General features: G+C 39.3%; 1 protein-coding gene across 1 annotated transcript in view; it reads right to left on the reverse strand.

The window, feature by feature from the left end:
- LOC128660791 (Y+L amino acid transporter 2) overlaps positions 1-18,982 on the reverse strand; it is a 217,639-nt gene that overhangs the window by 150,595 nt on the left and 48,062 nt on the right. Inside the window, exon 2 of the mRNA XM_053714811.1 lies at positions 14,990-15,481. Coding sequence (XP_053570786.1) covers positions 14,990-15,434 — 445 coding nt within the window. The 5' untranslated portion in view covers positions 15,435-15,481. The remainder of the gene's footprint in view (positions 1-14,989; positions 15,482-18,982) is intronic.

The following is an 18,982-nucleotide window of genomic DNA, read 5'->3' on the forward strand; positions in this document are numbered from 1 at the left end:
CGTAGTGTAGTAGACAACCCAAAATATTGATCTACACCCCTTTTGGTATATTTTATGCTACCATTTCACCGCCAAATGCGATCAAATAAACTTAACTGGTCCGCTGCCTCTGAGGCTGTGGTCTGCGATCCGCCCGATCCTATACCATCGGGTTGATTGACACCCCCTGCTAGCGGCTGATTGGCTGCGAATCTGCGGGGGGAGGCATTGCACAAGCAGTTCACCAGAACGGCTTATGCAATATTAAATCCAGACAGTGTACAGGTGAAACTCGAAAAATTAGAATATCGTGCAAAAGTTAATTTATTTCACTAATGCAACTTAAAAGGTGAAACTAATATATGAGATAGACTCATTACATGCAAAGCAAGATAGTTCAAGCCGTGATCTCAGAAAATTTGAATATTGTGAAAAGGTGCAATATTCTAGGCTCAAAGTGTCCCACTCTAATCAGCTATTTAAGCCATAACACATGCAAAGGGTTCCTGCGCCTTTAAATGGTCTTTCAGTCTGGTTCAGTAGGAATCACAATTATGGGAAAGACTGCTGACCGGACAGTTGTGCAGAAAACCATCATTTACACCCTCCATAAGGAGGGAAAGCCTCAAAAGGTAATTGCAAAAGAAGTTGGATGTTCCCAAAGTCCTGTATCAAAGCACATTAATAGAAAGTTATGTTGAAGGGAAAAGTGTAGAAGAAAAAGGTGCACAAGCAGCAGGGATGACCGCAGCCTGGAGAGGATTGTCAGGAAAAGGCCATTCAAAAGTGTTGGGGACTTTCACAAGGAGTGGACTGAGGCTGGAGTCAGTGCATCAAGAGCCACCACACACAGACGGATCCTGGACATAGACTTCAAATGTCATATTCCTCTTGTCAAGCCACTCCTGAACAACAAACAACGTCAGAAGCGTCTTACCTGGGCTAAAGAAAAACAGACCTTGGCCTCTAGTTATCAACGTGCCTACTTACCTGCCATTGTCGGCCCCAATACGCCTGCCTAAGCTCGCCTACCATCGCCGCCGCGGACCGGAATACGCTCTCCAAAGTTATCAATAAATCTGTCAAAAAGCCGCGCACCAAGTACGGGGCGATGAGCAGCGGACTGTGATAGTTATCACTCATCCGATCTCGCTGCTCTTCGGCTTTTTTACAGCTTTATTGACAAGCTGTCACTAAGCACCCACACTAACTATACTGTTCTACCCCTTATACCGGTGCCCCCGGAGCCCCCCGCAACTAAATAAAGTTATTAACCCCAAAACTGCCGCTCCTAGACCCCGCCGCAACTCTTATAAATGTATTAACCCCTAAACCGCCGCTCCCGGAGCCCACCGCCACTCTAATAAACTGATTAACCCCTAAACCGCCGCCACCTACATAATACCTATTAACCCCTATCCTGCCCCCCTATACCGCTGCTACCTATAATAAATTTATTAACCCTATCCTGCCGATCCCGTACCCCGCCGCAATTAAAAAATTGTTTAACCCTTAAACCACCGCTCCCGGACCCCGCTGCCACCTATATTAAATGTATTAACCCCTAATCTGCCCCCCCTACACCGTCGCCACCTATAATAAATTTATGAACCCCTATCCTGCCCCCCCTACACCGCCGCAACTATAATAAAATTATCAACCCCTAAACCTAAGTCTAACCCTAACCCTAACACCCCCCAAACTTAAATATTAATTAAATACATCTAAATATTATAACTCTTATTAACTAAAATTAATCCTATTTAAAAATAAATACTTACCTTTAAAATAAACCCTAATATAGCTACAATATAAATAATAATTATATTGTAGCTATTTTAGGATTTATTTTAATTTTACAGGCAACTTTCAATTTATTTTAACTAGGTACAATAGCTATTAAATAGTTAATAACTATTTCATAGTTACCTAGTTAAAATAAAGAGAAATTTACCTGTAAAATAAAAACTAACCTAAGTTACAATTACACCTAACAGTACACTATACTTAAATAAATTATTCCTATTTAAAACTAAATACTTACCTGTAAAATAAACCCTAACGGCTAGATTTAGAGTTTTGTCGTTAAGGACTCGCGTAGCTAACGCTGGCTTTTTTCTAGCCGCACCATAAAAATAACTCTGGTATTGAGAGTCCACATAAAGGCTGCGTTAGGCTCCAAATAAGGAGCGTAGAGCATATTTAACGCAGCTTCAACTCTCGATACCAGAGTTGCTTACGGACGCGGCCAGCCTCAAAAACGTGCTTGTGCACGATTCCCCCATAGGAAACAATGGGGCTGTTTGAGCTGAAAAAAAGCCGCGTTCAGCTCCTAACGCAGCCCCATTGTTTGCTATGGGGAAACACTTCCTACGTCTGCACCTAACACCCTAACATGTACCCCGAGTCTAAACACCCCTAACCTTACACTTATTAACCCCTAATCTGCCGCCCCCGCTATCGCTGACCCCTGCATATTATTTTTAACCCCTAATCTGCCGCTCCGTAAACCGCCGCTACTTACATTATCCTTATGTACCCCTAATCTGCTGCCCCTAACACCGCCGACCCCTATATTATATTTATTAACCCCTAATCTGCCCCCCACAACGTCGCCTCCACCTGCCTACACTTATTAACCCCTAATCTGCCGAGCGGACCGCACCGCTATCATAATAAAGTTATTAACCCCTAATCCGCCTCACTAACCCTATAATAAATAGTATTAACCCCTAATCTGCCCTCCCTAACATCGCCGACACCTAACTTCAATTATTAACCCCTAATCTGCCGACCGGAGCTCACCGCTATTCTAATAAATGTATTAACCCCTAAAGCTAAGTCTAACCCTAACACTAACACCCCCCCTAACTTAAATATAATTTAAATCTAACGAAATTAATTAACTCTTATTAAATAAATTATTCCTATTTAAAGCTAAATACTTACCTGTAAAATAAATCCTAATATAGCTACAATATAAATTATAATTATATTATAGCTATTTTAGGATTAATATTTATTTTACAGGTAACTTTGTATTTTTTTTAACCAGGTACAATAGCTATTAAATAGTTAAGAACTATTTAATAGCTAAAAAAGTTAAAATAATTACAAAATTACCTGTAAAATAAATCCTAACCTAAGTTACAATTAAACCTAACACTATACTATCATTAAATTAATTAAATAAAATACCTACAATTACCTACAATTAAACCTAACACTACACTATCAATACATTAATTAAATACAATACCTACAAATAACTACAATGAAATAAACTAACTAAAGTACAAAAAATAAAGAACTAAGTTACAAAAAATAAAAAAATATTTACAAACATAAGAAAAATATTACAACAATTTTAAACTAATTACACCTACTCTAAGCCCCCTAATAAAATAACAAAGACCCCAAAATAAAAAATGCCCTACCCTATTCTAAATTACTAAAGTTCAAAGCTCTTTTACCTTACCAGCCCTGAACAGGGCCCTTTGCGGGGCATGCCCCAAGAAGTTCAGCTCTTTTGCCTGTAAAAAAACTCATACAATACCCCCCCCCAACATTACAACCCACCACCCACATACCCCTAATCTAACCCAAACCCCCCTTAAATAAACCTAACACTAAGCCCCTGAAGATCATCCTACCTTGTCTTCACCTCACCGGGTATCACCGATCGGTCCTGGCTCCAAAATCTTCATCCAACCCAAGCCTCTAACGCTGGTTTTCACGGCTACCGCCAAACTCTAAATCTAGGCCTAAGATAGCTACAATGTAATTAATAATTACATTGTAGCTATTTTAGGATTTATATTTATTTTACTACCTAGCTAAAAGAAATACAAAATTACCTGTAAAATAAATCCTAACCTAAGTTACAATTAAACCTAACACTACACTATCATTAAATTAATTAAATAAATTACCTACAAATAACTACAATTAAATACCATTAAATAAACTAACTAAAGTACAAAAAATAAAAAAAACTAAGTTACAAAAAATAAAAAAATAAGTTACAAACATTTAAAAAATATTACAACAATTTTAAGCTACTTAACCTAATCTAAGCCCCCTAATAAAATAGCAAAGCCCCCCAAAATAAAAAAATGCCCTACCCTATTCTACATTAAAAAGTTAACAGATCTATTACCTTACCAGCCCTTAAAAGGGCCTTTTGCGGGGCATGCCCCAAAGAATTCAGCTCTTTTGCCTGTAAAAAAAAAAAATACAACCCCCCCCAACATTAAAACCCAGCACCCACATACCCCTAATCTAACCCAAACCCCCTTTAAATAAACCTAACACTACCCCCCTGAAGATCATCCTACCTTTAGCCGTCTTCAGCCAGCCGACCACCGATGGAACAGAAGAAGACATCCGGAGCGGCAGAAGTCATCATACAAGGGGCGCTGAAGAAGTCTTCCATCCGATTGAAGTCATCATCCAAGGGGCGCTGAAGAAGTCTTCCATCGGATTGAAGTCAACATCCAGGCGGCGTCTTCAATCTTCATCCATCCGGAGCGGAGCGAAGCCATCTTCAGATGAGCCGACACGGAGCCATCTTCTTCCACCGACGACTGAACGACGAATGACGGTTCCTTTAAGTGACGTCATTCAAGATGGTGTCCCTTGAATTCCGATTGGCTGATAGGATTCTATCAGCCAATCGGAATTAAGGTAGGAAAATTCTGATTAGCTGATTAAATCAGCCAATCTGATTGAAGTTCAATCGGATTGGCTGATACAATCAGCCAATCAGATTGATCTTGCATTCTATTGGCTGATCGGAACAGCCAATAGAATGCGAGCTCAATCTGATTGGCTGATAACTTTAGTTAATTTATTTAATTGTATTTAATTGTAGTTATTTGTAGGTAATGTATTTAATTAATTTAATGATAGTGTAGTGTTAGGTTTAATTGTAACTTAGGTTAGGATTTATTTTACAGGTAATTTTATATTTCTTTTAGCTAGGTAGTTATTAAATAGTTAATACCTATTTAATAACTATTCTAACTAGCTAAAATAAATACAAAGTTACCTGTAAAATAAATATAAATCCTAAAATAGCTACAATGTAATTATTAATTACATTTTAGCTATCATACGCCTAGATTTAGAGTTCTGCGTTAGCCGTCAAAACCAGCGTTAGGGGCTCCTAACGCTGGTTTTGGGCTACCGCTGGTATTTAGAGTCAGTCAGGAAAGGGTCTAACGCTCACTTTGCAGCCGCGACTTTTCCATACCGCAGATCCCCTTACGCCATTTGCGTATCCTATCTTTTCAATGGGATCTTTCTAACACCGGTATTTAGAGTCTTGGCTGAAGTGAGCATTAGAAATCTAACAACAAAACTCCAGCCGCAGAGAAAAGCCAGGAGTTAAGAGCTTTCTGGGCTAACGCCAGTTCATAAAGCTCTTAACTACTGTGCTCTAAAGTACACTAACACCCATAAACTACCTATGTACCCCTAAACCGAGGTCCCCCCACATCGCCGCCACTCTAATATATTTTTTTAACCCCTAATCTGCCGACCGCACACCGCTGCAACCTACATTATCCCTATGTACCCCTAATCTGCTGCCCCTAACACCGCCGACCGCTATATTATATTTATTAACCCCTAATCTGCCGCCCCCAACGTCGCCGCCACCTACCTACAATTATTAACCCCTAATCTGCCGACCGAACCTCACTGCTACTATAATAAAGTTATTAACCCCTAATCCGCCTCACTCCCGCCTCAAAAACCCTATAATAAATAGTATTAACCCCTAATCTGCCCTCCCTAACATCACCGACACCTAACTTCAAGTATTAACCCCTAATCTGCCGACTGGAGCTCACCGCTACCCCCCTAAGTTAAATATAATTTTTATCTAATGAAATAAATTATTTCTTATTAAATAAATTATTCCTATTTAAAGCTAAATACTTACCTGTAAAATAAACCCTAATATAGCTAGAATATAAATTATAATTATATTGTAGCTATTTTAGGATTAATATTTATTTTACAGGCAACTTTGTATTTATTTTAACCAGGTACAATAGTTATTAAATAGTTAATAACTATTTAATAGCTATCTAGTTAAAATAATTACAAAATTACCTGTAAAATAAATCCTAACCTAAGTTACAATTAAACCTAACTCTACACTATCAATAAATTAATTTAATAAAATACCTACAATTATCTACAATTAAACCTAACACTACACTATCAATAATCTAATTACATACAAATACCTACAAATAAATACAATTAAATAAACTAACTAAAGTACAAAAAATAAAAAAAGAACTAAGTTACAAAAAATAAAAAAATAATTTACAAACATTATAGAAATATTACAACAATTTTAAGCTAATTACACCTACTCTAAGCCCCCTAATAAAATAACAAAGCCTCCCAAAATAAAAAAAAATGCCCTACCCTATTATAAAATAAAAATTGAAAAGCTCTTTTACCTTACCAGCCCTTAAAAGGGCCTTTTGCGGGTCATGCCCCAAAGAAAACAGCTCTTTTGCCTGTAAAAAAAAACATACAATACTCCCCCAACATTACAACCCACCACCCACATACCCCTAATCTAACTCAAACCCACCTTAAATAAACCTAACACTAAGCCCCTGAAGATCTCCCTACCTTGTCTTCACCACGCCGGGTATCACCGATCCGTCCAGAAGAGGGTCCGAAGTCTTCATCCAAGCCCAAGCGGGGGCTGAAGAGGTCCATCATCCGGCTGAAGTCTTGATCCAAGAGGGGGCTGAAGAGGTCCATCATCCGGCTGAAGTCTTGATCCAAGCGGGGGCTGAAGAGGTCCATCATCCGGCTGAAGTCTTGATCCAAGCAGGGGCTGAAGAGGTCCATCATCCGGCTGAAGTCTTCTATCAAGCGGCATCTTCAATCTTCTTTCTTCCGGCTCCATCTTCATCCCGCCGACGCGGAACATCCATCATTTTCCTACCTTAATTCCGATTGGCTGATAGAATCCTATCAGCCAATCGGAATTCGAGGGACACCATCTTGGCTGACGTCCCTTAAAGGAACCATCATTCGTCGGGAAGTCGTCGGCCAGGATGGATGTTCCGCGTCGGCGGGATGAAGATGGAGCCGGAAGAAAGAAAATTGAAGATGCCGCTTGATAGAAGACTTCAGCCGGATGATGGACCTCTTCAACCGCCGCTTGGATCAAGACTTCAGCCGGATGATGGACCTCTTCAGCCCCCGCTTGGGCTTGGATGAAGACTTCGGACCCTCTTCTGGACGGATCGGTGATACCCGGCGTGGTGAAGACAAGGTAGGGAGATCTTCAGGGGCTTAGTGTTAGGTTTATTTAAGGGGGGTTTGAGTTAGATTAGGGGTATGTGGGTGGTGGGTTGTAATGTTGGGGGGGGTATTGTATGTTTTTTTTATAGGCAAAAGAGCAGAATTCTTTGGGGCATGCCCCGCAAAAGGCCCTTTTAAGGGCTGGTAAGGTAAAAGAGCTTTTCAATTTTTATTTTAGAATAGGGTAGGGCATTTTTTTTATTTTGGGGGGCTTTGTTATTTTATTAGGGGGCTTAGAGTAGGTGTAATTAGCTTAAAATTGTTGTAATATTTTTATAATGTTTGTAAATTATTTTTTTATTTTTTGTAACTTAGTTCTTTTTTATTTTTTGTACTTTAGTTTATTTAATTGTATTTATTTGTAGGTATTTGTATGTAATTAATTTATTGATAGTGTAGTGTTGGGTTTAATTGTAGATAATTGTAGGTATTTTATTTAATTAATTAATTTATTGATAGTGTAGTGTTAGGTTTAATTGTAACTTAGGTTAGGATTTATTTTACAGGTAATTTTTTAATTATTTTAACTAGGTAGCTATTAAATAGTTATTAACTATTTAATAGCTATTGTACCTGGTTAAAATAAATACAATGTTGCCTGTAAAATAAATATAAATCCTAAAATAGCTACAATATAATTATTATTTATATTGTAGCTATATTAGGGTTTATTTTACAGGTAAGTATTTATCTTTAAATAGGATTAATTTATTTAATAAGAGTTATTTTATTTTGTTAGATTTAAATTATATTTAATTTAGGGGGGTGTTAGGGTTAGGGTTAGACTTAGCTTTAGGGGTTAATACATTTATTATAGTAGCAGTGAGGTCCGGTCAGCAGATTAGGGGTTAATACTTGAAGTTAGGTGTCGGTGATGTTAGGGAGGGCAGATTAGGGGTTAATACTATTTATTATAGGGTTTTTGAGGCAGGAGTGAGGCGGATTAGGGGTTAATAACTTTATTATAGTAGCGGTGAGGTCCGGTCGGCAGATTAAGGGTTAATAAGTGTAGGTAGGTGGCGGCGACGTTGGGGGCGGCAGATTAGGGGTTAATAAATATAATATAGGGGTCAGCGGTGTTAGGGCAGCAGATTAGGGGTACAAAGGGATAACGTAGGTTGCGGCAGTGTACGGAGCGGCAGATTAGGGGTTAATAATAATATGCAGGGGTCAGCGATAGCGGGGGCGGCAGATTAGGGGTTAATAAGTGTAAGGCTAGGGGTGTTTAGACTCAGGGTACATGTTAGGGTGTTAGGTGCAGACTTAGGGAGTGTTTCCTCATAGGAAACAGTGGGGCTGCGTTAGGAGCTGAACGCTGCTTTTTTGCAGGTGTTAGGTTTTTTTCAGCTCAAACGGCCCCATTGTTTCCTATGGGGGAATCGTGCACAAGCACGTTTTTGAAACTGGCCGCGTCTGTAAGCACCGCTGGTATTTAGAGTTGCAGTGGCGGTAAATTATGCTATACGCTCCCTTTTTGGAGCCTAACGCAGCCCTTCTGTGAATTCTAAATACCAGCGGTATTTAAAAGGTGCGGGGGTAAAAAAGCACGCGTAGCTAATGCACCCCTTTGGCCGCAGAACTCTAAATCTAGGCGATAGGGTTTATTTTACAGGTAAGTATTTAGTTTTAAATAGGAATAATTTATTTAATGATAGTGTAGTGTTAGGTGTAATTGTAACTTAGGTTAGGATTTATTTTACAGGTAAATTTCTCTTTATGTTAACTAGGTAGCTTTTAAATAGTTATTAACTATTTAATAGCTATTGTACCTAGTTAAAATAAATTGAAAGTTGCCTGTAAAATAAAAATAAATCCTAAAATAGATACAATATAATTATTATTTATATTGTAGCTATCTTAGGGTTTATTTTACAGGTAAGTATTTATTTTTAAATAGGATTAATTTAGTTAATAAGAGTTATAATATTTAGATGTATTTAATTAATATTTAAGTTAGGGGGGTGTTAGGGTTAGACTTAGGTTTAGGGGTTAATAATTTTATTATAGTTGCGGGGGTGTAGGGGGGGCAGGATAGGGGTTAATAAATTTATTATAGTGGCGGCGGTGTAGGGGGGGCAGGATAGGGGTTAATAAATTTATTATAGTGGCGGCGGTGTAGGGGGGGCAGGATAGGGGTTAATAGGTATTATGTAGGTGGCGGCGGGGTCCGGGAGCGGCGGTTTAGGGGTTAACATATATATTATAGTTGCGGCGGGGTCCGGGAGCGGCGGTTTAGGTGTTAACATATATATTATAGTTGCGGCGGGGTCCGGGAGCGGCGTTTTAGGGGTTAACATATTTATTATAGTGGCGGCAGGGTCCGGGAGCGACAGTTTAGAGGTTAATAAGTTTATTAGAGTGGCGGTGGGCTCCTGGAGTGGCGGTTTAGGGGTTAAACACTTTATTTAGTTGCGGCGGTGTAGGGGGGGGCAGATTAGGGGTGTTTAGACTCGGGGTACATGTTAGGGTGTTAGGTGTAGACAGCTCCCATAGGAATCAATGGGATGTCGGGCAGCAGCGAACATGAACTTTCGCTATGCTCAGACTCCCATTGATTCCTAAGGGATCCGCCGCCTCCAGGGCAGCGGATTGAAAACCAGGTACGCTGGGCCGGAAAAGTGACGAGCGTACCTGCTAGTTTTTTGATAACTAGCAAAAGTAGTCAGATTGTGCCGAACTTGTGTGCGGAACATCTGGAGTGACGTAAGAATCGATCTGTGTCGGACTGAGTCCGGCAGATCGAAGCTTACGTCACTAAATTCTACTTTTGCCGGTGTGTAGGGCTTGATAACTTAGGCGAATCAGCCTCGCCACAAATACGCTGTGGAATTCCAGCGTATTTGAGGTTGACGGCTTGATAACTAGAGGCCCTTGTCTGTTGCTCAGTGGTCCAAAGTCCTCTTTTCTAATGAGAGCAAATTTTGCATCTCATTTGTAAACCAAGGACCCAGAGTATGGAGAAGAATTGAAAGGCACACACTGCAAGATGCTTGAAGTCCAGTGTGAAGTTTCCACAGTCTGTGTTGATTTGGGGAGCCATGTCATCTGCTGGTGTTGGTCCACTGTGCTTCATTAAGTCCAGGTTCAACGCAGCCATCTACCAGGAGATTTGGAGCACTTCATGCTTCCTTACGCAGACAAGCTCTATGGGGATGCAGGACTTGGCACCTGCCTACACTGCCAAAAGCACCAAAACCTGGTTCAATGACCGTGGGGTTACTGTGCTTGATTCTCGCTTGACCTGAACCCCATAGAGAATCTATGGGGCATTGCCAAGACAAAGATGAGAGACATGAGACCGAACAATGCAGAAGAGCTGAAGGCCGCTATTGAAGCATCCTGGTCTTTCATAACACCTCAGCAGTGCCACAGGCTGATAGCTTCCATGCCACAACGCATTGAGGCAGTAATTGCTGCAAAAGGGGCCCAAACCAAGTATTGAGTACATACAGTATGCATTCTTATACTTTTCAGAGATCCGATATTGTTCTACAGGTATGTACTATCCTTGTTTTATTGATTGCATGTAATATTCTAATTTTCTGAGATTGTGGATTTAGGGTTTTCATGAGCTGTAAGCCATAATCATCACAATTATGACAAATCATGGCTTGAACTATCTTGCTTTGCATGTAATGAGTCTATCTCATATATTAGTTTCACCTTTTAAACTGCATTAGTGAAATAAATGAACTTTTGCACAATATTCAAATTTTTCGAGTTTCACCTGTATGCTGTCATCATTTAGCAATGTCTGTTGTACATGATACTCTACTCAGGAGGATAGACATTGATAAATCGGCCCCTATGTCTCTATATACTTTTTTCTACTGGAATATATAGCTTTATATAAAAACTCCAGAATGTTAAACAACAGAGAAACCTTTGTATGCCAGGAAACATTTGAAACTGCTATCTGGTAATCTCTGTGGACTTTGAAACTGACAGTCTAGAAATATTTAAATGACCTCCATGTTTCAGAATATGTAAGGCTGTGCATTTATTCAATATTGAATATAACATTTAAAGTGATGGTAACCTTTTCCCTTTGTATAAACAAATATGGAATTTTAGAGATATTTTAGAGGTAGTTTAAGTCATCGGTTGTAATGAAGATGCGCTATAACTTTTTGATTGGAACAGCCAATAGAATGTGAGCTCAATCCTATTGGCTGATCCAATCAGCCAATAGGATTTTTTCAACCTTAATTCCGATTGGCTGATAGAATTCTATCAGCCAATCGGAATCTAAGGGACGCCATCTTGGATGACATCACTTAAAGGAACCTTTATTCATCGGGAGTCGTCGTAAGAAGAGGATGCTCCGCGCCAGATGTCTTGAAGATGGACCCGCTCCGCGCCGGATGGATGAAGACTTCCAGAAGATGCCGTCTGGATGAAGACTTCTGCCCGTCTGGAGGACCACTTCTCCCAGCTTGGATGAAGACTTCTCCCAGCTTCGTTGAGGACTTCTTGCCGCTTTGTTGAGGACTTCTCCCGGCTTCATTGAGGATGGATGTCCAGTCTTTAAAACTTTAAGTGGATCTTTGGGGGTTAGTGTTAGGTTTTTTTAAAGGGTTTATTGGGTGGGTTTTAGTTTTAGAATAGGGTTTGGGCAGCAATAGAGCTAAATGCCCTTTTAAGGGCAATGCCCATCCAAATGCTCTTTTCAGGGCAATGTAGAGCTTAGGTTTTTTTATTTGGGGAGTTGGTTGTGTGGGTGGTGGGTTTTACTGTTGGGGGGTTGTTTGCATTTTTTTACAGGTAAAAGAGCTGATTTCTTTGGGGAAAGGCCCTTTTAAGGGCTATTGGTAGTTTAGTTTAGGCTAGGGGTTTTTTACTTTTGGGGGCTTTTTTAATTTTTTATAGGGCTATTAGCTTAGGTGTAATTAGTTTAAATATCTTGTAATTTGTTTTTTATTTTGTGTAATTTAGTGGTTTTTTTTGTTGTAATTTAGATATTTGTATTTAATTTAGTTGTATTTAATTTAGGTAATTTATTTAATTGTAGTGTAAGGTTAGGTGTTAGTGTAACTCAGGTTAGGTTTTATTTTACAGGTAAATGTGTATTTATTTTAGCTAGGTGGTTAGTAAATAGTTAATAACTATTTAGTAACTATTCAACCTAGTTAAAATAAATACAAACTTGCCTGTAAAATAAAAATAAACCCTAAGCTAGATACAATGTAACTATTAGTTATATTGTAGCTAGCTTAGGGTTTATTTTACAGGTAAGTATTTAGTTTTAACTAGGAATTATTTAGTTATTAATAGTAGTAGGTTTTCTTTAGATTTATTTTAATTATATTTAAGTTAGGGGGTGTTAGGGTTAGACTCAGGTTTAGGGGTTAATAACTTTAGTATAGTGGCGGCGACGTTGGGGGCAGCAGATTAGGGGTTAATAACTAATGTAGGTTGCAGCGATGTTAGGGGTGGCAGATTAGGGTTTAATCATATTTAACTATTGTTTGCAAGGCGGGAGTGCGGCGGTTTAGGGGTTAATATGTTTATTTTAGTGGTGGCGATTCCGGGAGCGGAAGATTAGGGGTTAATCATTTTATTTTAGTGCTTGCAATGGGCCTCAGTTTAGGGGTTAATAAGTAGTTTATGGGTGTTAGTGTACTTTTTAGCACTTTAGTTATGAGTTTTATGCTACAGCTTTGTAGTGTAAAACTCATAACTACTGACTTTAGAATGCGTTACGAATCTTGCGGGATAGGCTGTACCGCTCACTTTTTGGCCTCCAAAAAAAAGCTTGTAATATCGGCGCTATGGAAGTCCCATTGAAAAAAGACTTTACGAAAATTGTGTAAGTTAATTTGCGGTATGGACAAAAAAGTGTGCGGTACAGCTGTACCTACAAGACTCATAATAGCAGCAGTAGTGAAAAAAAGCGTTATGAGCCTTAACACTGCTTTTTTACTCATAACGCAAAACTCTTAATCTAGCCGATAGTTTTTTATTTATTTTGTTTTGTAGCTTGAGCGCTGAATGGATAAAAGTTCAAACCCTTAGCTTGCAAAAAAAAAAAATACTTTTGAAGTGGGCGGCCACTCCCGGGGTATTTGGATTACATTAAAAAGTGTATCTTCATTAGAACTGATAAATTAAATTCCATCTAAAATAGCTCTAACATTCTGAATCTGTTTATACAAAGGGGAAGGTTTACCATCACTTTAAAATATCAAATATATAGTTCAGAAATTCTGCTATTGACATGCAAATGTTGATTCACATAGAAATCGATGCAAGTCCATAGATACCAATATTTCAAGGTTTTAATGTTTATTTTTCTATTTAGGTGTTACATTTTGTTCTATAAAAACATTTGAATGGTAGAATGAATGTGAATAGAACATTATTCTGATTCAGATATCAAAATATAGACCAACCATCCCTAAAAAAAAAAACACAAACAAAACAAAATTACACAGACTGAGAAACTGATTAACTTTTTTTTCTAACACCCCACACCCACCAACTTTAACCCCTAAAAACTGCTTTGTGCAGTTATTTGATAAAAAAAAATAATAAAGATGCTTGTTTGTTTTTAAAATAAAAACCAATGAGCATCTTTATTTTTATTAACCTCTGGTTAATTTTTGGAGCGCTAATTGCTACCGAGAGCTCACGGTAGCAATAACCAGCCACTTGTAATGCCTGGTTATTTATCGCACGCCTGTAAATGGGTGAATTTGCCCATTTATGAGTGTGCAATAAATTAGCGATCCACTTGTAATCTAGCCCAATATGTGTGATAGAACTTAGAAGTCCTCTAGTCTAGATAAATTGACAGATTATATTCGTACACAAAAAGTGTCCAAATATATGGATTAAAAAAAACAGTCCGTGAACGGATACAAAATGGTGTCCAAACTCCAGAATTGAATATCCAGAAATCTTATAATTCATGGCCGGACTGTTATCCGACAGGATAACAGTCTGGCCACAGCCAAATGTGTCCGATTCTACTCACGCATTCTGTCCGCGAACCGTTAAAAGCTTGTCATGGGGGGTGGGACCCATGGTTAGGTTCCCAGAGATGGTTGAGGCAGCCCCAGGCACTAATTAGAAAAGAATTCTTTAAACTGTCACACCCGGTAAGATCACATTGATTTGTGCCGGAGCTATTTTATCTATCATTGTACGCTATGTTAGTTTGGTTTTGGTTGTAAGTACACTTTGTTTCATCTTTCTGAACTGTTTATTTACTACATTTTTGTACCAATATACGCTGTCAATTTCTCTACACTAGAGGACTTCTATTCTATTAAAGTTCTATTACACATTTTGCATTCACTATCTATTTTTTATATATTTTGTTTTCTTTTTTGGGTTTACAATTTATATTTGTTTTGTTTAAAGTTCTGTTTACAGTTGTGGATATATATTATGTTCATCGGCTATGAATTTAGTATATACTGTATGCGCATATATCTATTTTTAACATTTTTTTTCAATATGTTTTTTATAAAAAAGAAATATGTTATCCCAGAAGCATATGTCAGGGCTTCCTCTTTTCCTTATAAAGATTAATTTGATAGACCAGATTAAGAGTTTATTTTTTGTTTTGGATTTGTTTTGTCATTACTGAGTTCAATTAATAGCTCATTTAAAACAATATGACATTAATTCTATAGGATATAAATGGTCAAACGATGATACCCACCAACACACACCACTGATAGCAGAAGCACTGCAGTCTGAGGTGGGGAGCATGACGGAAAAAATGGCTCCATTAGGTAATTTGAAAATGTAATTGCCAAAATAGCCTGACTGGCAGGATAGATTATTAACATATTGGTCCAAAGATTTAAGAATGCTAAAAACCCTCCAAAGGATTCCATTATGTAAATATAACTTGCACCAGATTTAGTGATTGTTGTTCCAAGTTCAGCATAACACAAGGCTCCAATGACTGAAAATATTCCTCCCAGCACCCATATTATAAGGGATAGTCCATAAGAACCGCTGTGCATGAGAACACCCTTTGGAGAAACAAAGATACCAGCTCCAATAGTGTTTCCAATGACCAGGCTCACCCCATGCAAAAGGGATATTTCCTTTTTAAGTTGCACTGATTGCTTTGAATCATCATGTAGATTATCTTTCATTTTTTCTGCAGGACTGAACTCCAATGGTTGTCTAATAGATAATTATGCTAAAATAAATAAAATAAAAGAATACCCAATTATTTCAATTTATTTGTCAATAAAATGGAACACAGTACACAAAGCAAAATATACAGTAATGAGAGTATTTTGCAACACTTACTTTAACAGACAAATGCCAACAGTATGTTCAGCAAATGAGCTTAAACTAATTGTGTAGAACAATTTTATTAAGAGTTAAAAGAAGATTGAGCATAAATAAGGGAAAACATATTGCTAAGTTAAAAAAAAATATTGTGACTAGAGTCCAATTTAAAACCATTGGCCTTAAACAGATCTCTTGACTTCTGTCTTTGGTAATGCCCAGACACTGACCATTGGTAATATGTGTATATTGTACCCTGTAACCCTACATACATGTGGCAGTTATATACAATGTAATTGCACAGACAGCTATTCAGGTTGCAGCCACTAACATGAGCATTTATATATAGTATATTATTCAGTCAATCTCTGAAAGTTAAAAAAAGCTGTATGTGGAAATAGAAAACACGCCTGAAATAAAGTGAATGTGCACTAGCAAAGTCTAAAGACACTCTAGGGCCTACTAGAGGACACTTAAAGGGACACTAAACCCCAATTTTTTCTTTAATGATTCAGATAGAGCATGCAATTTTAAGCAACTTTCTAATGTACTCCTTTTATCAATTTTTCTTCATTCTCTTCCTATCTTTATTTAAAAAAGAAGGCATCTAAGCTAAGGAGCCAGCAATTTTTTGGTTCAGGCCCACGGACAGCACTTGTTTATTGGTGCTGTCCAATCAGCAAGGAAAACCCAAGTTGTTCACCAAAAATGGGCCGGCATCTAAACTTACATTCTTGCTTTTCAAATAAACCTAGCAAGAGAATGAAGAAAATTTGATAATAGGAGTAAATTAGAAAGTTGCTTAAAATTGCATGCTCTGGCCTCTATGTATCAAGCCGTCGACTTTCTAGCATTCGACGGCACCAATACGCTCGCCTAAGTTCGCCTAACATCGCCGCCGCAGACCTGAATACGTTCTCCAAAATTATCAAAAAAGCTGTCAAAAAGCCGCGCACCAAGTACAGAGCGATGAGCAGCGGACTGTTGTTAACTAACAGTCATCGATCTCGCTGCTCTTCGGCTTTTTTACAGCTTTTTTGGTACCCTATTACTAAACACCCACACTATACTATACTGTTTACCCCCTAAACTGCGTCGGATGTCTTGAAGATGGACCCGCTCCGGGCCGGATGGATGAAGATAGAAGATGCCATCTGGATGAAGACTTCTGCCCGTCTGGAGGACCTCTTCTTCCCGGCTTGGATGAAGACTTCTGCCCATCTGGAGGACCACTTCTGCCTGGCTTCGTTGAGGACTTCGGCCCGGTTGGGTGAAGACGTCTCAAGGTGGGGTGATCTTCAAGGGGTTAATGTTATGTTTTATTAAGGGGGGATTGGGTAGGTTTTAGAGTAGGGTTGGGTGTGTGGGTGGTGGGTTTTAATGTTGGGGGGTATTGTCATTTTTTTTACAGGTAAAAGAGCTGATTACTTTGGGGCAATGCCCCACAAAAAGCCCCTTTAAGGGCTATTTCTAATTTAGTATAGGGTAGGGATTTTTATTATTTTGGGGGGCTTTTTTATTTTATTAGGGGGATTAGATTAGGTGTAATTAGTTTAAAATTCTTATAATTATTTTATTATTTTCTGTAATTTAGTGTGGTTTTTTTTGTACTTTAGTTAATTTTATTTAATTGTAATTAATTGTAGTTAATTAATTTAATTAATTTAATTATAGTGTAGTGTTAGGTGTAATTGTAACTTAGATTAGGTTTTATTTTACAGGTACTGTTGTATTTATTTTAACTACACTAAATTATTTTCTGTAATTTAGTGTGGTTTTTTTGTACTTTAGTTAATTTTATTTAATTGTAATTAATTGTAGTTAATTAATTTAATTAATTTAATTATAGTGTAGTGTTAGGTGTAATTGTAACTTAGGTTAGGTTTTATTTTACAGGTACTGTTGTATTTATTTTAACTAGGTAGCTATTAAATAGTTAATAACTATTTAATAACTATTCTACCTAGTTAAAATAAATACAAATTTGCCTGTAAAATAAAAATAAACCCTAAGCTAGCTACAATGTAATTATCCTATATAATAAAAGGCCAAGTGTGTTTGTCCGAAGCTGTCATGCGCAGTAGAGACTGCGCACGAGGACAAACACACCTGGCCTTCTGTCTTGACTTCCTCCTGGCGTCGCGTGTGGTGGAGTGGGCGTGGCCAGTGGGTGTGGTGTGGACGGGGCCCGGGCGTGGTGTGGACGGGGCCGGACGGGGCCGAGCATGACGTGGGCGGGGCCGGGCAGGGCAGGGTCAAACGTTATGTGGGCTGGGCGGGGCCAGATGCTGGGTGAGTGAACAGTGAGTGATTCATTGAGACAGAGAGCTCTAAAAAGAAGAGGATAGTGAGAGCAGAACAGGGGGATAAAGAGAGGGGGGAGAGTGAGCAAAAGAGATTGGGGAGAGTGAGCAAAAGAGAGGGTGGAGATAGCACAAAAGAGAGGGGGGAGAGCGCACAAAAGAGAGGGGGGAGAGAGCACAAAAGAGAGGGGGGAGAGAGCACAAAAGAGAGGGGGGAGAGAGCACAAAAGAGAGGGGGGAGAGAGCACAAAAGAGAGGGGGAGAGAGCACAAAAGAGAGGGGGAGAGAGCACAAAAGAGAGGGGGAGAGAGCACAAAAGAGAGGGGGAGAGAGCACAAAAGAGAGGGGGGAGAGCACAAAAGAGAGGGGGAGGGAGAGCACAAAAGAGAGGGGGAGAGAGAGCACAAAAGAGAGGGGGGAGAGCACAAAAGAGAGAGGGGAGAGAGCACAAAAGAGAGGGGGGAGAGCACAAAAGAGAGGCGGGGGGAGAGCACAAAAGAGAAGGGGGGAGAGAGAGCACAAAAGAGAGGGGGAGAGCACAAAAGAGAGGGGGGAGAGAGCACAAAAGAGAGAGGGGGAGAGAGAGCACAAAAGGAAGGGGGAGAGAGCACAAAAGAGAGGGGGAGAGAGCACAAAAGAGAGGGAGAGAGAGAGAGCGCAAAAGAGATGGAGGAGAGAGAGCACAAAAGAGAGGGGGGAGAGCACAAAAGAGAGAGGGGAGAGAGCACAAAAGAGAGGGGGGAGAGCACAAAAGAGAGGCGGGGGGAGAGCACAAAAGAGAAGGGGGGAGAGAGAGCACAAAAGAGAGGGGGAGAGCACAAAAGAGAGGGGGGAGAGCGCACAAAAGAGAGGGGGGAGAGAGCACAAAAGAGAGGGGGGAGAGAGCACAAAAGAGAGGGGGGAGAGAGCACAAAAGAGAGGGAGGAGAGTGCACAAAAGAGAGGGGGGAGAGAGCACAAAAGAGAGGGTGAAGAGAGCACAAAAGAGAGGGGGGAGAGAGCACAAAAGAGAGGGGGGAGAGAGTGCAAAAGAGAGGGGGAGAGAGCGCAAAAGAGAGGGGGGAGAGAGTGCAAAAGAGAAGGGGAGAGAGCGCAAAAGAGAGG

Source organism: Bombina bombina, chromosome 5 (genome assembly GCF_027579735.1).
Source record: "Bombina bombina isolate aBomBom1 chromosome 5, aBomBom1.pri, whole genome shotgun sequence".
Lineage (NCBI taxonomy): Eukaryota > Metazoa > Chordata > Amphibia > Anura > Bombinatoridae > Bombina > Bombina bombina.